We start from the raw sequence: 20,057 nt of genomic DNA on the forward strand, positions 1-20,057 counted from the left end.
GTTCTTCTTTATCAGATATTACATTACTAATAGTATAAAAAAAAATCTCCAGATAACAAGATCGAGCAATTAAAATTTCTCCTAAAGCTTTTTCGACCCTTTTATCTCGTTAGATCTTTGTCGATTTTTAATTAAATCTTTCATTCGATTTGATTTTATAATTTTTTTGAATGATACAGTTTATCTCGATAATCCCTGAAACAATTAATGATAATACATTTTCAATAATTTTTTTTCAGTCTTTCAGAACCTAAGCCTTGTAATATGATTAACTCTTTGCACTCGAGAGAGGTGACTCATGGGCACCGATTGTAATTTGACCGAAAAAGTTTCTAGAACTAATTAAATGTAATGATATTTTAAACTCTTAATTTAACCAAATTAATTTCCAAAATTTTATCTTAACTTAGCCCATAGTAATTTCATTCTTATTTCCTTTTCCACTTTCAATTTAATTAATTTCACTTTCTGTTTAATTCAACTGAAGCTGTGTAAAAATTACTGCGCAATCCCTTCTACGTATCAAATGAAAGTGTTCCGTTCGTTGCTCTTGTCAAAGGTCAACACTTGTATTCAATCGGCACGTGGCCGGAAGACCCATGTTATATAAGACTAGTAATCATTTGTTTCGTCCCTTCTTTCTTGCTTCTGCTTTTGTGCCGCGCTGCGCCTTCTTGTAAATAATCATGCCTGCCATCCGGAAGAAAATAAAACGAAATTAAAAATACAAAGACTCTTCACTGCTTGTCAAACCTGCATTCTGCTTCAAACAAATATATAATATTATATACAGTATTGTAAGAAAAAGATAGGGTGAGATTTAAAAAAAATTAAATTGCACATTGTATTTTATACCTTTTAACAATGAAATGAGCTTTCATATTCTGTTAATAATAATCATGCATCTAATTACTTTTCCAAGTGCAAAGGATTGGCTATATCACTGTAAAAAAAATTAGTAAACTCTGCTTAGAACCTTTATATTAATTATTTCAATATCCAATTTGTGCCTGCTTCAGGTCTTTCAGACTCGTAAGCAGAAACTACCAGGTTAGAAATCAGATTCCATCCGAGATCTGCCGCATTTGTTTAATCTTTTTCTTGGTAAATCTGCTGTCAAATACCGAATGCCCTTCTGCTGGTGTGAATATTTTTTGGGAGGAGGTTGTTTGTTCTGATGTTATCTTCGTCACTTAAATTCAGCTTAAAACTGCAAGCTCCTTCTAAAATCTTCATGTTACTGAAAAATAAAACGACCCTCCTTTTTTTTCATCTGAACAAAAATTCGGTATTTGATTCTATGAATATTTAAAACTTAAAATTAGTATGAAATTATTAATATGTAGTTTAGCAGAAAATTTTAACATGTAGTTTATATGACGGAATATGCGACAGAAAATTTTAACATGTAGTTTATATGACGGAATATGCGACAGAAAATTTTAACATGTAGTTTATATGACGGAATATGCGATAGAAAATTATTAACATGTAGTTTATATGACGGAATATGCGATAGAAAATTATTAACACGTGGTTTATATGACGGAATATGCGACAGAAAATTATTAACACGTGGTTTATATGACGGAATATGCGACAGAAAATTATTAACACGTGGTTTATATGACGGAATATGCGACAGAAAATTATTAACACGTGGTTTATATGACGGAATATGCGACAGAAAATTATTAACACGTGGTTTATATGACGGAATATGCGACAGAAAATTATTAACACGTGGTTTATATGACGGAATATGCGACAGAAAATTATTAACATGTGGTTTAATAAATTGAAGACTGAAAGACAAAACAGATAAAATGGTGATGTAAAAAAAAAGTTAATTGCCATATAAGCTACGTTTTGTTACGTAACGATAGGAAAAAATGCTGGTCCTCTAAATAGTTCAAAATTACGTGTAAATTAAATATTTCTGCAGATACTTTTTGATATTTTGAAATTTTTTTGGTATTTGTTTACATTTTTGTTCTCTTTGTTCTTTTCAATCTTCAATTTTGTCATAGGCAATAATAGTTTATGAATCTGAAAAAAGCATTTTTATAATCATAAGTTTCAAATACGATTAACTGAAGTAGAGTTGTTGTCATTGCTTCCAATATCTCAGTTAACATGTCTATTCTCCCTTTTACTACAGTAGATAATACAAAAGCAGTCCTTAAATATTTATTTAAACTTTAAACTCGAATGAGACAGTCTTTAGTTTCCTGTTGTGTACTCCTTAGTCTCGAATCCACAGAGCAAACAATGCAACACAAAACGAAAAAGATTTGAACTGAAAAGAAACAATCCTTCGCACCATTCCAACCATAATAAACTAAAATAGCACCCACACGCTGAGAGAGGTGAGGCTTCCTTTCTCATAGAAAAAAAAACTCGAAGCCGAAGGGCAAAGTCGAGTGTTTCTGCTGCTTTGAAACTCTTTCCTCTGTAGCTCACAGGTACTTTTGTCGCATTGCAGTGGTTTTACTTTTCATAATGGCAGCACTTCTGCCTACTCTATTTCTGTTACTATTTTATCACGAGCAGTTGGCAACACACTAGCTATCTGTGCTGAAGATGGAGGAAACAACGGAAGGCAAAGGTGCATCAGTTCGAGGAATGCTGGCGGAATAAAGACAATGTGTCATGTTGAACAGAACGCGGTTGCTAAGAGGTACCCACAGATGTCTTTTCTTCTTTCGCGTGCCGTTGCCAAAAAGAAGACGGAAATTAAACGGCAGAAGCAGTCGACATTGAAACGTCGCGAGCTTTTTAGAAATGAGAATGTTAGACAAATAATGTGGTATTATACCAAATTCTCAAACTGATCTGATTAATTATCAGAAATCAATTAATAAAAAATCCTTTCGATTTCTTTAAAACTATTGTATATTACTTAAAAATTTATTTTTTATTTAATATCGGGTAACAAATTTTTAGAACGATAGTTATCAACTAAATGCATTTTAGAGTTTTGAAAACTTATTAAAATCTTGTAGAAGGACGAGACTCTTTATAACTTCATTATGAGGTAGATGAAAATAACAGACGATTTCCAGGAACATTATTTTCTGAGTTCCACATTTCACAAGACAAAACAAACACGAACACGAAAACACAAGACACTCACTTAGAATACAATCTGATAACGATCCTCTCCCCCCCCCCTCAAAAAAAAGGATCATGGGAAAATACATTGATGTTAATAAGGTAACGCCATCTGTTGTATCAAAAGAGAAGGTAGTATAGTTATATAACCATTTCGTTCCTGTCCCTTTCGTCATTCCTGATGATATTGTTAATTTCTCTGAATGTATGGGGCCATTTTTCTTCACATTTTCCCCAGTAAATTTTTAACGAATACTTTTAACGCCTTATCTACTGGAGGAAGTGCTGCCTAGGGCATAATATTTTTCACACGCTTCTGGATTTTATTCGTCCGTGTCAGTTTGGTAAAAATAAAATCGTTTTATCTTCGCAACTTTCGTTCTACAAGACTGACGTCATCGCTGATTTATATTTTCAAGGCAGGGTATATAGGCACAGGCAAATAAGAAAGGCATGCAGGATATCAATGCCTTTCCACTGGACCATTATATTGCCTGATCTGTGGAGTATATTCTGCAGTAAAGAATTCGTTGTGAAAAGCGTTTTATATACTTGGTTTATTTTTTTAAAGCGAAATGTTTGTGCACATGCATGTCAATATTGAAGACATCCAAGCAAATCTATCGCGCTTACAGTTATGAAATTTGGCATACAGGTATTCATAATAATGGTTCAAATGATTTAACATTTAAGATCGTAGTTTTTATTTCTTGTGTGTTTTTTTATTTCTTGCCAGTTTTTTACTGATAGGAACACAAAAATACACAATATCCTTTAATATCACTGTCATTTTTGATATTCATAAGGGGAAAACAGTCAATGTGCCATAGAATAGAACAAATTATTTACCTTCTAATAAAATTTATTGTTATTATCTAATGTGAAACACTGAATTTCAAAAATTTTTGTTGAATAATAAATTTTCTATAAAATTTTAAGAATTTAATAAAATCCAGCAATGATTATACTTATTTCGTTATCTTCTAAAAAATATTTTTGAAATAAAAATTGAATTATTTCTCTAATTTTAAATACTTTTTAAATAATTAAAATCCTTTTATTGCTATTTAATTCTGATTAATTCAAAGATTTTTTTCACAGATCTAAGTTACAAAACAAGTAACATTGGATTCTTATTTAACTTGTTGCATGTTTTTCCTATCCGAACTTGGCAAGTAGCCAAATAAGAAGTGATTCTCCAAGACACATGAAAATTATTTTTACACAATTGAATTCCAACAGCCTCAGTTGCAACAATATTTCTAATTTCATTTTCGCTTTGTTGAGCGTGTTCTAATTGTCGTCTATTTCTTTCAATTTCTGTTATCCGTAAGTGAAATCCATGATATCGAGAAGAAAAATAAACGTCCAAAAACATTGCTATTCTTCTGATTTCATTTTCATTACTTTATGTAGTTGTGATTTTGATTCATTTTAGAATAATATCACTAGTAACATTATGGGGATTCTGCTAGTCATACATTAAATTCCTTTAGAGACTGCTATTTTATTTTTAATAATAATGAATCTACAAAGTTATCTGATATTTTTTCACAATCTCTCACGATTTAAGTAATTTCAAGTAAATTTGAAATGGAATACGAGTTTTGCAAACTGTGTTAAATAATGAACTTTCAAAGATTATTTTAATTTGGTGCTTAACATTCTGAGTAAAAGAATGTTACAGCATTAATTTTCATTAAGATACCAAAAGACATGAATGTCATAACATTTAAATTTATAAGCCACATTATCATATATTCAATTTTATATAGCCATGATTTTTAAATTATACACTTTAAAATAATACTGATTAGTTAAATATTTTTATTTTTTGTATTTTCTGCTCTTTGTTCTGTGTTAGAGTAGAATGTTCTAAGGAAGACACGTTGAATTAGATCGTTGAGCATTGCAAAAATGCAGCTTGAGGAATAAGGTGTTTCCTTTAAAAATTGATTAAAAGATATCAATGATGGAAGGAAAATAAAATAAAACTTCGAATAAATAAAAAAAATATTCACACAATACTTAAACATTTTCTGTTCACTTATTGTTTGTCAATTAGAAATTTTTCACTTGTTGATCGATATGTCATCATGCTAAAAGAATATAATTCCATTTATAACACTTAGTCCTATTGAATTGTCACGAAAAAGTATCAAAATGTAAATAAAATGTTCAATAGATATATTAAGTTATTGGGTAGGCGATCCAAAACAATCCTCTACGCTTGGTCCCAATTACTGGAATAAGGTGGAGAGAAAGTAGAAAAGCGATTAATTATTAATCGTAATGAAAAAGTTTAAACAAAAAAAATTAATTACTAAAAACATAAAAAATCTTAAAATGTTGAGATAGCTTAGTTACACCAGGAGAAAGTTTGAAAAAATTGTAAGTATAGAATTTTTTTTTTCTTTTTTCATTTGAATGAAATATTGAAATATCAAATATGTGTTGCATCGAAAAACAAATATGTTAAAAATTTCTGCATTATTTAATACTTTTCAATTCCATATTGTGCAGAATGTTGCACTAGTATTGTACAATATTATATTCAATATTATACACTGTTGGGCAATATTGTACAGCATTATACACTGTTGGGCAATATTGTACAGCATTATACACTGTTGGGCAATATTGTACAGCATTATACACTGTTGGGCAATATTGTACAAAATTACATTCAACAAATACAGTGTAATGGTTCTTCAGAATAATTTTTTCTTCTTTTTAACATTCAAATAGCAACAATTTTGACGTAAGCTGAATTAATTTTATGCATAAAATAAATCTGTTTACCTTTTCTAAAGAGAAAATTATCAATTTTTTTCTACAATTTTTTTAAAATTATGAACATGCAAAGAAGTTGTATTTTAGAGAAAATGCAAAATCTTGGAACTCGGAATTTCAAAAAGGATCTCCATATCCTTTTAAATAAGAATGAATTCAAGTCACCGAAAGACATTAGTTTCTCAGTTCAGTCAAAAATGGACGATATTCAATATTTTCTAAAAAAGAATCGTATGTTACAAATTGTTACTTAGTGTTCAATATATTAATTTAAAAAAACGACTGAGATTACACACAAGTTGTTCCACGCGTAATGAAAATGTTGAAAATTAATTTCTAAAAGAACTATTTTTAGAAACGGTTTTCCTCCAACTGCATGACTTTGTCCAAATCTACTAAAAAAACTTACGTTTAAATGAAAGATGTCTCGAATGTGGAAACTTTTAATCTATGTTATTGGGTTGAAGAAAATGTTTCTGTAATTAATTTCCAAACCTTTAATTATCTATTTTTAACAAATATCCTAGTCATAAGAGGGTTTCTAGAGATAAAAACTTTTGGAAAATTAATGTTTCTTATCATATTATTAAAGTTTCTTCCCGTTCAGTGCTCTTCCTGAAATTCTGTAAAAGTTACCTCAAACGAATTTTCATATTTCGTTAGTTGATGATGCACTTTATTAAAAAATAAAGTGCGTCGCCTAATAAAATACGAAAGTGTACACTTTTTTTTCACACCCGAAAGTTTCAAATCACATCTAGAATTTGAAACTCACTGTAGCTCTTAATGCAATTAACTGTGCTGTTTTTTCAATTAACTGTGAAATGTTTCAAAATTTTTCGTAGATGGTTATTTAAAATTTTGTAGAATTAAAAAATTTTTTTTTATTTAAAATTCAGATTTGTACAACATTTTATGTTTTCGGCCTTATTCTGTGTATTTCGTGTGGTATCGAGATGTATTCTTGCTCATTGTTCCAAGATTTAAAATAAACAATCGTAAAGCACATTCCATTGTTTTTTTTGGGGTGGGGGGGCTTAATGTAAGATGTAATCATTCTTAAGGTACAAAATTATTGCCTGTGTTAATTATTGCCTTTTATTAAGTTCTATGATTTCTATTGAAGCTTATTTTTAAATGCAACTTTTGCACGATAATTGATATTTAATATATTTGATTTGATATTTTGATGTTTAGTATAGTGATTCTTCCGGACCATTTTTAATACTCTATTTGTAAAGAGCTGATAACATATTTCTATACGTAAAGAGCAGATAACATTTTACATTTCCTGTCAATGTTTCAAAGTGATAACATTTCATGCATATAGCAGCAATATATATATTTTAAATATTTATTTTGGGTATAAGGAATATTTTCAAAGAACAAAACTTTTTTTTAAAAAAAGATGGTGATTAACCAATATAATCTTCAACCAAACCTTTTAACTGTTAATTTTTTGTGGATTTATTTTTCAATTATCATATAAACAAATTAAGCAACTATAAATTGTGGTATAACTCTATGAGCCCAAAAACGTCTAAAATCGCCATTCCGACAAAGCCCTGAAGCGGGCGTTTTCGGGCGCATAACGAAAATTTATGCAGAAGGGGCAATTCATCACCAAACTCTCATACAGAAGGGACGATTCCATTCCTTTAATACTCAAAAAGTTAGCCCATAAATAGAAACGCTAAGTTTCGCACATTAGTAGGTCTCGTAAAAGTAAGAAACGTTTATAAAAATGGCACAATTCATAAGATGTTAATTTTTTTTGAACATCTTGCATTCTTTTTACTAAGCCTCCAAGTTGAAAAGAGATTTATTATGTGGAATAGATTGAATTTGCTGTTCAATTATCCTGGTTTAAAAAATACAATATTTAAATATTTCAGCTATTTAATGAATGATCTCTTGAAATTGTTGGAAATTAAATCATGATTTTTCTTTTTTACTGTTTAAAAGATAATTGAACCTCAGAAAATTTTTGCTCTTTGAGAAAAAAAATCAAATAACTTTGTTTATACAGTTTTATTTAATTAAATTAAAATTTAATTAAAACTACTCCATGAAAAAGTTTTAGAAATTAGAAAATATTTCCCGTTTATCGATATTAGAAAACAATGTTTAAGGGAAATTCCACACAAAAAAAAATCTTTTTAATTGAATTATAGTGGTATTGACATAAGTCTGACTACTAGATGAAAATATGCAAAATATGAAGTCTGAAATTTGGGTAAAATATTTTGTATCTTTGAAACAGTATTTGCATATAAACCCTATGTTTGCCAGCAGATTTAGCCCGTTAGAAAATAAAATCTCGAGCCAAATCTTTTGTAATATTAAATAAGTCCATTCCAAAATATTCTTCTAGAAATTCTGGTTTTCACCTCAAGAAGATTCCTTCAAAACGAATTTTTCCCAATACCCTGTTCTGGATTGAATTTCCTCCCGTGGGATGGCAACAAGTTAAGAAGTAACGGAAAAAGACTACTTTTGCCTTGTTCCGGCGAGAATTCTTTTTTTTTTCTTCTTTTATTTATCCGCGCAGACTTATTATACAAAAGAATGGAGTTTTTTAAAGTGGAAATTTTTCTTAAAATTTTTTTTGCCGTGAATGAAGGAGAAAAACCTGAGTATTATTCCATCCTCGACTATATTTTATTTTAAAATTATTTTTATTTTCAGAAACATGTTTTTAGAGGAATGTTTCGATTCGGCAAAAAATCAATTTTAGTGATGGAATGTTCCTTCTTAAAAAAAAAAAAAAAAAAAAAACGAAAGTCGGAATTCTAGAGCAGACTTTCTTGCTTTTCTGAAAACATTTCTTGTAATGAAAATATCACGGGATTTATATTGGCATGGGAAAAACATCGTTTTATGGATTAAATAACCTTATAAATTTCTAGAGAAGGAAGGAGCGATTTATTTAGTTTTTTTCCCTCCCTAAGTTATGAATCTTTGAGAAAAATGTTTCTGTCACAGAATAGATTTATAGATTTATTTTATATAATTTCTTCCAATTGCCTTAAAGGAAAAGGCAATTCTTCGAAACTCTCTGAGGGTTTATGAAAAGGATAATTTTTTTATTTAATAAAACAAAGAATTTCAAAAGTTTTTGATAACAAGATTGTTTTTTACATTCATTCTTTTATCTAATGAAAAGATAATGTAAATATGGAATTAATTCTTCCTAAATTTTGAGTAACAGAAAAGCAGCATATTAATTGCTGTTGTATTTTTCTATTATAATGCATTTATGAGTTTTATTTTAAGAACGGAAATAAATGTTGTACTAATTGATATACTTGTGAACAATATATATAACAAGTGCAAACGATATCATTATATAGGGAATGCACTTTGATGCCAGTATTTAATTTACGCGAGCAAAGTTGTAGAATTTAAAAATGCTCCCGGAATGATATTCATTTACAAAAAAATGAAACTTAACATAAAAAAAAATGTAACGACAATAATTAAAATTTGTGTTGGGAGTTTGAAAAAGTAGGTTTTTCTTACGGGAAGAAATATATGGTCATAAAAAAATGGAATTCTTCATGCTTTAAGAAAAAGATTTTTTTTGTAGTATTTAGCGAAGTGCAAGGCTTTTTATTTTTGTAGTTACTTACCAATATTAGGCCTGTGCAAAGTAAATATGGCAGATCCTTATGTGTTAGATAGAAATAAATAAGCTTACTTTGATTTTGTTAAATTTTTTTTAGAGTTTTATACTCTACTATATTCACCCGTTTGCGTATTGTTCTCCTTGATAACTCTTTTTAAGTTGTTGTCAGGTTAAATGTTATTTCTTTTTTTGTATTCTAAATAAGAAAACTCCCTTTGGTTATTTCTTATATAATTCATTATAATATTTTAAAGTAGCCCGTTCAATCATTGCCCACAGAACAATGTTCTCTTCTTTTAGAAATATTACCTAATTTCAAAGCAAACAATTAATACTATTTGTAGTATAAATTTTTTTAATTGCTTCTTGTAATTCGGTTTCGAAGTATTCATTTTACATTTAAAAAAACATTAATTTCATATTTAAAAATTTCAACATTGTGTTGAAATCACATCGTAGCTTATTTCTAACATGCATGGTGTCTCAGTCATTCACTTTAATATTTAAAAGGATAACTAACATTTTATTTTTTATTTTCTCGCATCTTGTAATAAAAGATCTTGTAATCGTCAGAAAATTCGATTTCGTAATTTTAATGAATCTCCACGTTTCAAACCTCTGATTCCGAAAAACACAATTTTGGTGTTTTTGTCTCCAAAATTATTAGTCTGTTTGGAAATTGTCTGTACACATAAACTCAAAAACGCTTAGAGCAACACAAATAAAATTTGGGCTGTGTTCTTTGTACCGAATTTGCAGATTTCTAACAATATTTAAAATGGAAGCTATTCTCAGGAAGTTTGTCTTTATATTCGAGTGTAATTTAACACAATAACTGCTAGACGTTTAGAGCAAGATAAATAAAGTTTGGTACATAATTAAACATTTAAGCTATAGATCTGCCTCAGATTTTCAATAAAATCTGTCAAAAGGTTGGCCATTTGTATAGTTGTACAAAAACACATTGGCTTAGATAAATGAAATCTGGTATGCGATCTCGCTGCTAAAATTATAATTATGTGTGAAGTTTTAGTTTTTTTTTAAAAAAAAAGGTATAAAAAAATGAATAATTGGTTTCTTTACTCGCTACGAAGTAAAAAATAGTCATTGCAGGACTTCGAAAATAAAAATGTGCGTACTTGTAGCGTTTACGGCTTTACTCAAAGTCCAATCTTTCTATGTGCGGGTAGGAAGGATAAAATTTTTTATTTAGATATATACGAGCAAGTTTCAAGGAAACCACTCCTTCTAATTAACTTAGTGATGATTTATAAGTTATTATCAAATTTATCTTTTGCTGTTAGCCTCAGATTTGAGTAATTTCTTATTTTTCTGATAAGAGGAAAAACTATTGTATATTTTTTTTTTTTTTTTGCTTTAAGTACAGCACCATTTTGAAGATTAACTGAAATTGTTTGTTAAGAACAATACGGTAGAATTTAGTCATGGATATTTTGACTGTTTTTGATTAACAAAAATTATTTTAAAAACTGTTTTGTAATCAATACATCCGCTGAGGGGGGGAGGGAACGGGGGCACTGTTTATTGCCTTATTTGAGACATTCTCATTTCTATTTATTATATGTTAAAAGCTCCTTAAACTCAGACCTTCTAGGCTATTATATTGTAGCATAAGAATGTTTCAAGGTTTCTTTATCTTACTTTCGTTCTACCTGCAGTGCGTAACGATTTTGGCACCACTGAATTACTGAAAAAGATAGTGGCAAAAATATTGTCATATTGATAAAAATTAATTAAAAAAAATACTTTTATTTGTTTGACGCCAGCACACAAATATAAAACTTGCTGGAGTAATGAAATTGGTTTAAATATTAATGTAATAATAAAAATTTGACATTTTGTTTAAAATCAACTTTGAAAAATTTATTAAAAGAAAAATTTAGTTTAATAAATTTAATATCGCTAAAACGCTCAATTTTTAAAATTTACAATTAGTGCAAAATGGATTATTGTTCAATAATATACTCTAGAATTATTTACAAAAAAATGAATTATTTACTCTTAAATGAATCCAAAAAATTATTATTATAGCACTTTGATTAATTTGTAATTAAAAAATTTAATTGAAACAATGAAAAAAATCTTCTTTGCGAAGCTTTCAACTTAAGAATTAGAATAATGTATGGAAGCTGTAAGATCAATAAAACTGCGTTTATTAATTTTTGGTACACATACTCCTAAAGGTAAAAGGGCACCTCGAAATGAGGATGAGATGCTTCCAATATGGTGGTTGGATCTCGCCACCCTGGGGGCTACATAAATAGGTGGGGGATCTGGTTCCTCGCATCGATGACGGGACGTACTTCCTTCGGGATGGGTTGTACCGTGGCCGGTGATAGCCCTTAGGAATCAATAACAGTTCCCGCCAGTGTTGCTGTTGCGGCGGTCCGGTCATTCAGTATTATTTATCCGTGTGCCTTTGGACGGGTCAGAGTGTCAATGATATGACTTTATACTAAAGTTATGTAAAATAGTCTTTTGTGTTACGCGGGAAAAACAAATTTAATGGTGGACATCATATATATAATCTTATTAATTATACATAATGAGGTTATGTTGAGGCATGTGGAGGAGTAATGATGGGTTACGAGGTGCGCAAGTAAAAAAATGTTTGCGTAAAAATGAAGTCTACACGAACATTGTTCTCTGATAGATTTTGAATCTACAATTTTCGTGTTGAGGAATTTATAATTTGTATGCCAGCCTTAAAATCATTGTAAACAAAGTCAATGAAAATGAAAATTTACTAGATATAATCTGATTGCGACTTAGTTAACATGTTAAATATAGTATTAGCAATTTTCATTATTCCCAAAATAAGATCGTAAAATAAAGTTTTAAAAAAATGAATAAAAATGGCATTCAGAAACTATGACAAAATAAAGTTCTGTTAGAATCTATCCGAATAAAAGGTCACAAAATCATTGAAATCAAAACTCAAGAAAATACTCGGTACTTTTATTTCGAATTTTAAAATAAATGATGAGCAATTTAAAATCACCAATAGTAACAAAGTGGATTTGATTTCGATAATATCCTCCCACGTACCTTAGCTATTTATTTGTTTTGATTTAAAAAAAAATCCCCGCCTACGACTGGATTTTAAATTGCTTCGGAATATTTAGGCGGAGGCGTATAAGAGATGGAGCAGTCCCATACTATTTAATAATTGATGTAAATTTTCAATCGGGGAAAAAGGATGCGAAATACTTTTTATGCTTATATCATACATGAAGATATTTTGTTGGAAATTCCGTTTTCATTTAGAATATTTTTTATATAATTGAAGAAATTCCATAATATATTTAATTTATTTCATTTGTGGGTGGTTATGTCAATTACGAATGGTTGTTGTAAATTCCATACTTAAGGAAATGCAGACTTAAGAAATTTCGAGCAGTTTTTGTGTGCTCGTGTGGGCGGCATCTTTTGACACTAGATTCCCCTGAAAAAAAATTTAATTAAAAGAATACACATTTTTTTCAGATAAACATATTTGCTTTTGTTAATAAGATCTTGTATAAGAGAAAAGATAATTAATATTTTTATTAATTTTCATTCTTTAAAATTTTGTTATTAAAAAAAATTATGGACATTAGATCTAGTTTTTCTAACGTTTTTTCAAGATTTCAGTTGTAAATATCATAAAAGGAATACTTTTTTTTTCACTTCTATTTTTAGTTTTTTCTTTTTTTTAAGAGTAATTTTGTAATCGATATTTTTCTCTTTTCCTAATTAACACAATTTATGAAATTGTTCTTTTTTTTGATTTCCGATGACAATGCACTCTTTTAATATATTTACAGAATTTTATTATCAGTTAAATAATTGATTTAACCAACTTTTAAATCCTTAGTTGTGGCAATCCTTTTAATCTTTTTTGAAAAAAATGTGATCTCATGATTGAGAATTTTTTAAAAAAAAATTCTTTTGTTAAAAACTAATAAAAGTATGATTTTAAAGTTTTAAGATTGACATATACAGGGTGAGCGGCAATGCTCTTTTAAGCCTTTTAAATTCATAAAGTCGTTTCATCTAGCCAGGAAAATAACGTGTACCTATAATAAAGTAACTATGTTGAATTCATTAAAAAACTGAAAAATGAATGCGTACTGTATTGGAAGATGTACTTGCGAACGTTCTTAACTCGGAAAAACTGCATGATAACACTGAAGAATACATTTTTCAGTTTGGGACGAACCCTTTTTCAAGGCACGGAAAGTTCATAATTTTAATCGCAAATATCTTCGCCAGTTTTACAGATAACACAATAAAACTTTTTCCTGTGTTTTTATGATGGTATAGCGTATATTCTTCTAATTGGGCTGGGCTTTTTGGCAGATCTGCCGTTTTTAGTTCCTTTTTTGTAATTTCATTATTTTACTGCTAGGGGCTCTGGAATCTTTCACAATAGTCGAATATAGGGGACATGTACCTACCGAAGTATTTCTGCACTGTTCGTGAGCACATACCCTGTGCTTCTGCTTGCAAAAATGGATGATTCTATGCAAGGAAAATCAGAAAAGTTTTCTTGACTATCATCCATTTATTCACATAGAGCCACACCTTATTTTTATACAATTTCCGATAAGCAATTCTATATCACGGCTGCGAATATTTCTCCAAGATATTAAAAACTATTTTCTTCATAAACTACTAATTTCGCAAGAAACTCGCTGGGTTTCCACGTGATCGTTAAAATAAATTTACTCTGCCTTTCCTCGCGAGCTAATTTACGCTCACACTCACGTTAACGTCTCCTTTTCTTGACTGCCAAGAAAACAAGAAATCTTTCCTACATAACTTTCAAGACAACGGGAATGTTGCCATCTGGGGTTAAAAAGGGGAACTAATCCCCATACAACAAATTATATATATATAATCAATTGATCATAAGTACACATTTCTTCCCTGACATTCGGAGACACTGTTTTGAAATTAACGGGCTTAAAAGTATTTTATTGAATATCCTGTGTATTCATGCTAAGCCAATATTTCACATAAACATAAATTAAATATATTTCATGAAATCACCTAATATTAAGTCTTCCTAAGTGCAAAGAGACTTCATCCTATGTCACAGTGAGTTAACCTTGGGGTTTATTTTTTAAATATTTAAAAACAATCATTTTATTTTAAAACACTTTTTATTACATAAAAGTTAACTGCCTCAAAGGTTTGTAATTACGACAACAATGAAGGCGAAGAGTTGCTAGCAAAACCATCAAACTAGAATATTTGTGTACCCATATTGGCGACAAAATCTACTTCTCTAGAAACTTGATATCAATCTCGAGCTATTTCAGTCTGTTTGTCCTACGGGGAGCACCTCGTAAATGAGAAGAGAAACTTCCGGTATGGTGATTGGTTCACGCTACCTTTTTGGGTAATCGAAAAAGTGGAGGCCTGGCTTCTCTTGTTGATGGCCCTTAGGACTCAACCACAGTTCCCGCCAGTGTTGCTATTAAAGTTTTTCCGTGTACCTTCCAGCGGGTTGGAATAGCCAGTTTGTGGTTGCTTCAGTCGGTTTAAAATCATGGGGAAAATAAAGTTATCTTTATCGAATTCTGTTTTGGGAAGAGTTTTTGGTAGAGCTAAGTCTTTATAGCTGGATTTGTCAAAAGTTCCTAACTTGTGTTTTCTCCATATAGTTTAAGAATTGAACCATTTGGAATAAAGATATTTTAATACAATCGTATATCGCACTACAGCTTGCAATATTTAAAACTTTGAAAGTATTATGAATTAACATATTCCTAATTTTCAAGTAATGAAAAAAAAAAACACTTTTGGAACACTCAAAACTCATTTACTTGTGAAGTTACAATTGATTTTAATATTGGAATGGTTGTTCTTATCGGTATACACCAAGGATAAAATAAAAATGGTACAATCAAATCTCTAATTATCTTACGTGGAAAAATTACCCCGGGCGGTTTGTCCTGGGAGGAGGGGTTGAGTCTTCGAAGTTTTCACTTGTTTTTAACTAGCGAAAAAATTTCATTTTCCTTGATTTAGGCCAAAATTTATATTTTGTATTATGCCGCGTTTAAACTCGGCCCGCAGACAGCGCATGTGCAGAAAGGGACTGATTTACGTTTGCCACAATTTCACAAGATTGATTCAGACATTCCATGTTTGGCTATAAATTGTCGTTTTGGCGTCCCTGAATTTTTCTTTTTTACTGCATATCGTTTTAAAATGACGGATATTTATACGAAAAAACAGGGTAAAATTAAAAAAAAAAAAGGTCAACTTGTCTAAAATTGCAAAACTATAGAAAAGAAATGGAAAATAAAATGAAAAAAAATAAAGAGGTTTTATGTCTCAAATTGAAACTTTTGTGCTGGGAAAATTCATTTTAGTATTAACCCCTTAACGTACAAGTACAGGCATAGCCCATAGTACGATGATCGGACTACAAATAAATGTTATTGATTCTTGTTATATTTTATAGATGGGTAATAATTCTTTAGTATATCTACCACAATTATTACATCAGGCTGTAATTACCTCTCGAATATCCCACAGAATGAAACCAGTTGTGGCTTATGCATAGTATTTGCATTCAGTAAGTTGTGCACGTACAACTTAGGACCGATTTGCCGAACCGTGGAATGGCTCGAAATCAGCGCGACCTTGTTTACGTTTTCGGCCCAAACTTTTGGAACGTAAAAGGGGTTAAAGAATTTTACAAAAAATACGCATAATGCATGACTAGAACATCTTAAGCCTACCTCACATTTTGACAATTGTGGAATGATACATTATCGCCACGCACCAAAAAATTGAATGAAATACCCACAGTTTGGAAATCCCTAGTCCAGATTCTAAATTTTATTATTATTATTTTATATAACCAATTAAACAATTGAAGTTTATTCAAACATTTTCCGCCATGATGTGAAAGAAATGACAGCGATTTTTCTGTAAAATGATTTGTTTAAGGGGTTAATCTAGATGTTCTACTGTAGAAATTTAATCAATTTCAATGAGTAGCAAAATTGACATTTTAGGAATAATAACTATGCTTGTAATATTAAAGTTAAAATAACTGCATTCAACTATTTAATCATTTTTTTTAAATTTTAAGATCTAATGCTCATTTCCAAAAGCCGTTTCCTTTATTTTGATTCATCACTAGTCTTCTTCATTATGTTCGAAGTGGCTTGGTGATAATAGAGCGAATTTGGAGAACCGTGAGTTCGAATCTGGATTCCATTGAAGCGCTCTTTTGTATTTGTATGTAGAATGTGTAGCATCTGCCATCAAAAAGGCTAACATCTTCGCGTCTGTGTAATATGGATGTTTAAAGACGAGGGTACTTACTGGCTGTCATTTGACGACGGCTCAAAATGACGCTATTCAACCCGAAGTAGCATTCGCATAGCTTCAAAAAGGCATGTTCTCTTGACTTAAACATATTCTACAGATTTGATACTGGTGATGAATATTTGAACCATTTATACTCGTAAAAGAAATTCGATGCAGGATTATTCACCTAATACATGGACTAGTTTATTGCTTCGGAATATATATATATATATATATATATATATATATATATTGATTTACACCTTCTTGCTTTTCTGTAGATATTTTTAACAATCAAAAATAAATAAGATGTCAAAGATGCACCATCTTAAATGGTGCCTGAGAAGAAACATCCAAATACAATGGTTTAAAAGTAATATTTAAGGTAGATAAATGAAACTATATTATACTACGATATTTCGGACTTTAACATAATGTTTTAAGGCTAGACTTATTTTTAATAATTGCATGAAGTAAAAATTATTGTACCTGAAATTCAATAGATGATGCGATTAAGCCCATAAAACTTTAAACAATATCATGTAATCATGTCTTCATCTGGAAGTTTCAGGTTTGTTTTGATGTTTCTGTTATCATTTGTAAGTTATTATTGCAGAAATGTCACGGATTTTTATACAGGCTTGCTTAATACGAGACTAATTGTTGTTTCTTTCTTGCAGGTGAGTTTTCTTGAATCCCTTCGGAGAAAATATTTAAGCTTTTGAACTGCTACTGAATTTTTTAAAAACGGATGGTGAGCTAATATTCTTAATTTATTTTAATATTTTCAGAACCAGGAAAATATTATATAGTATTTAAACATACTTGGCCTCCCGTTGGTAGGAGAGTTTATAAGCTTGATAATTTGCCAGAAATAATTTGGCATCTATTAAAACTACTATATTGATTATTAATTCATTACTTATTTCATCGTTTTAAATAATGTATTTATACAGAGATATTAAAATATATTTAGAATAAATGAACAGCCATTACGTCAATTACCTAACTATAAAGGCTACCCTGGCCTCGCTCGGATCAATCTGAAAGGCTGGACGCCGCGGCAGCATCGGTAGGAACTAAGATTGAATCTTAAACCATCTTCACTGCAACTCCTCCTATAAGAGACACGTACCATCATCAGTATGGGGTAACTGACTCCATATCATTTCTTTACCCACCAGGATGGCGAGAATCTATCACAATACCGGAAGCTTCTCATCCTCGTATCTGAGATGGCACTTAATTACATAAGCACAATTAAAACTTTGTATGTAACTCATATGTAAGATTGTTTGACGCTGATACAAAATTAAAGTGTACATAAAATCCATGCACAAACTAGGAAGTTGAGGGAGGATTACATTATTCACCGACAAGCTGATCGTGCTGCCCTCTAGTGTGAATAAACATGACCACTCGATCTTACGTACATGAAATTCACTTTTCTAAGCTGTTAACAGTATTCGCCATAATTTATGAAAGAATTGGTGTTACAAAATAACTTGAGATATCATTTAAAATTATACCATAGACCGAATTCTATTTTAATAAACAAAAAAAAAAAGAAAGAAAAAAATTCCAAAAGAATTTATATTTTTGTCACAAGATGTTTAAATCCTGCTGGAATTTTCAAAGCATTTTTTTAAAAAAATAATAAGTAATAGCGTTGTCATTTGTTAATCAGATATTGATATATGAAAAAGGATGGACGATTCAATAGAGTAAGATAAATCATTTCAGTTCCTCTGAAGAGTCCCCTAATTTTTGAGAACGATCCTATTCCCCCACCCCCTTATTGAGCCAGCATTGTTATATTTATTTAAGCATTCAATGGAACGATATCTGGAGATTTCAGAATGAGATTTCGAAGCATGCTATAATCTCTCAAACTATCGTGCATAACAATTCCTCATTTTTGCTGAATTTTAACTATCTCATTTATACATTTTTTGTTCCAAAAGAACAAGTTATTTTTCTGTACAAATTAGCAAATTTCGACACATGCAACACACACAGAGAAAAGAATACAATTTAAAAAAAATATTTAACATTTGGAAAGGATTCTAAGACATCGATATGGATTAAAATTTAAACTTTTTTTTATTTTGCAATTTCAATATTTTCTCTTGTTATGGTACATAAAAAATAAATATTAAACCTCCTTTGGCGGAAGTATCCTGGTATGCTAACACAATACAACCCAGTTTTCGTTATCTTACTTAGTATAATGAATAAATTCTTATAAGCATTTGGATCTCTTTCTAGTCGAATTGAATTAAAAATTTTTTTGTAGATTTATAATTTTTTGTGTGAAGTGTACGTAAGAAATATCATTTATCTTGGCTGTCGCTTTCACGGATAGAAAGCAACATGTAAACAGAATAGACAGTAAAAATTTAGTCAAAATTACTCGCACGTCTTTAAGTTTAGAGCAAAAGAATGTGTCATCCGACTAGCTTGCTGCTTTTTTTTAAAGTTACACACACACACACACACACACACACACACACGTGTGTGTGTATATCTATCTATCTATATATATATATAATATACGAATAGACAAATCGACAATCAATCAATCCATTATGATGGTTTTTTCCTGTGATTGTAAAGATATTACGATAAAAATAAAGTAGTGTTTTCATTCATTTTGCACGTATCGTTCTTGAATTGTTCTGTGAATTGAACATTACTTTTATACAGATTTCTCATTGAGGAAATTAATTTAAAATGAAAATTTCATAAAATTCTACAATTATAGTATTAAATACATATTCTAAATTTCATTTACTTCATGCGTTCCCTATGCGAGTTAACGAATTTATAGACTGACGTAATTTTGATTCCCTAAATAGACCACAGTTTCGATTATCAGAAATTTAAAGCTTTGTTAATCATCAAAATTTGAAAGTCGAAATTTAAAAAAAAAACTATTTTAATATTTTCTTTTTGCGTATTTCATACGCGAGTAAATAAAACATTTTATTTCTGGCTTGGAAGAAAAGCGATAAGAATTTTTAAATTGTCATTAAAAAAATACCGAAGACGTCTTGTTTTCTGATTTTTACAATTACTTTCTCTAAATACATTTTGCAAACTGAAAGTGAAAAAAAATGAAACATTCTTACAGCTAAACAGAACTAAACTTTTCATGATTATAGACATTAAAGAACATCTCGAAGTA

General features: G+C 29.9%; 1 protein-coding gene across 2 annotated transcripts in view; it reads left to right on the forward strand.

The window, feature by feature from the left end:
* The window catches only part of LOC129981865 (calmodulin-A-like), a 315,003-nt gene that overhangs the window by 47,072 nt on the left and 247,874 nt on the right, over window positions 1-20,057 (forward strand). The window contains exon 2 of one of the 2 annotated variants that reach the window (XM_056092901.1): window positions 17,551-17,624. The exons of the other annotated variant lie outside the window; for it this stretch is intronic. Within the exon in view, the coding sequence (XP_055948876.1) occupies window positions 17,622-17,624 (3 nt within the window). The 5' untranslated portion in view covers window positions 17,551-17,621. The remainder of the gene's footprint in view (window positions 1-17,550; window positions 17,625-20,057) is intronic. 2 annotated transcript variants of the gene reach the window in all.

The sequence above is a fragment of the Argiope bruennichi genome, chromosome 8 (assembly GCF_947563725.1).
Source record: "Argiope bruennichi chromosome 8, qqArgBrue1.1, whole genome shotgun sequence".
NCBI lineage: Eukaryota > Metazoa > Arthropoda > Arachnida > Araneae > Araneidae > Argiope > Argiope bruennichi.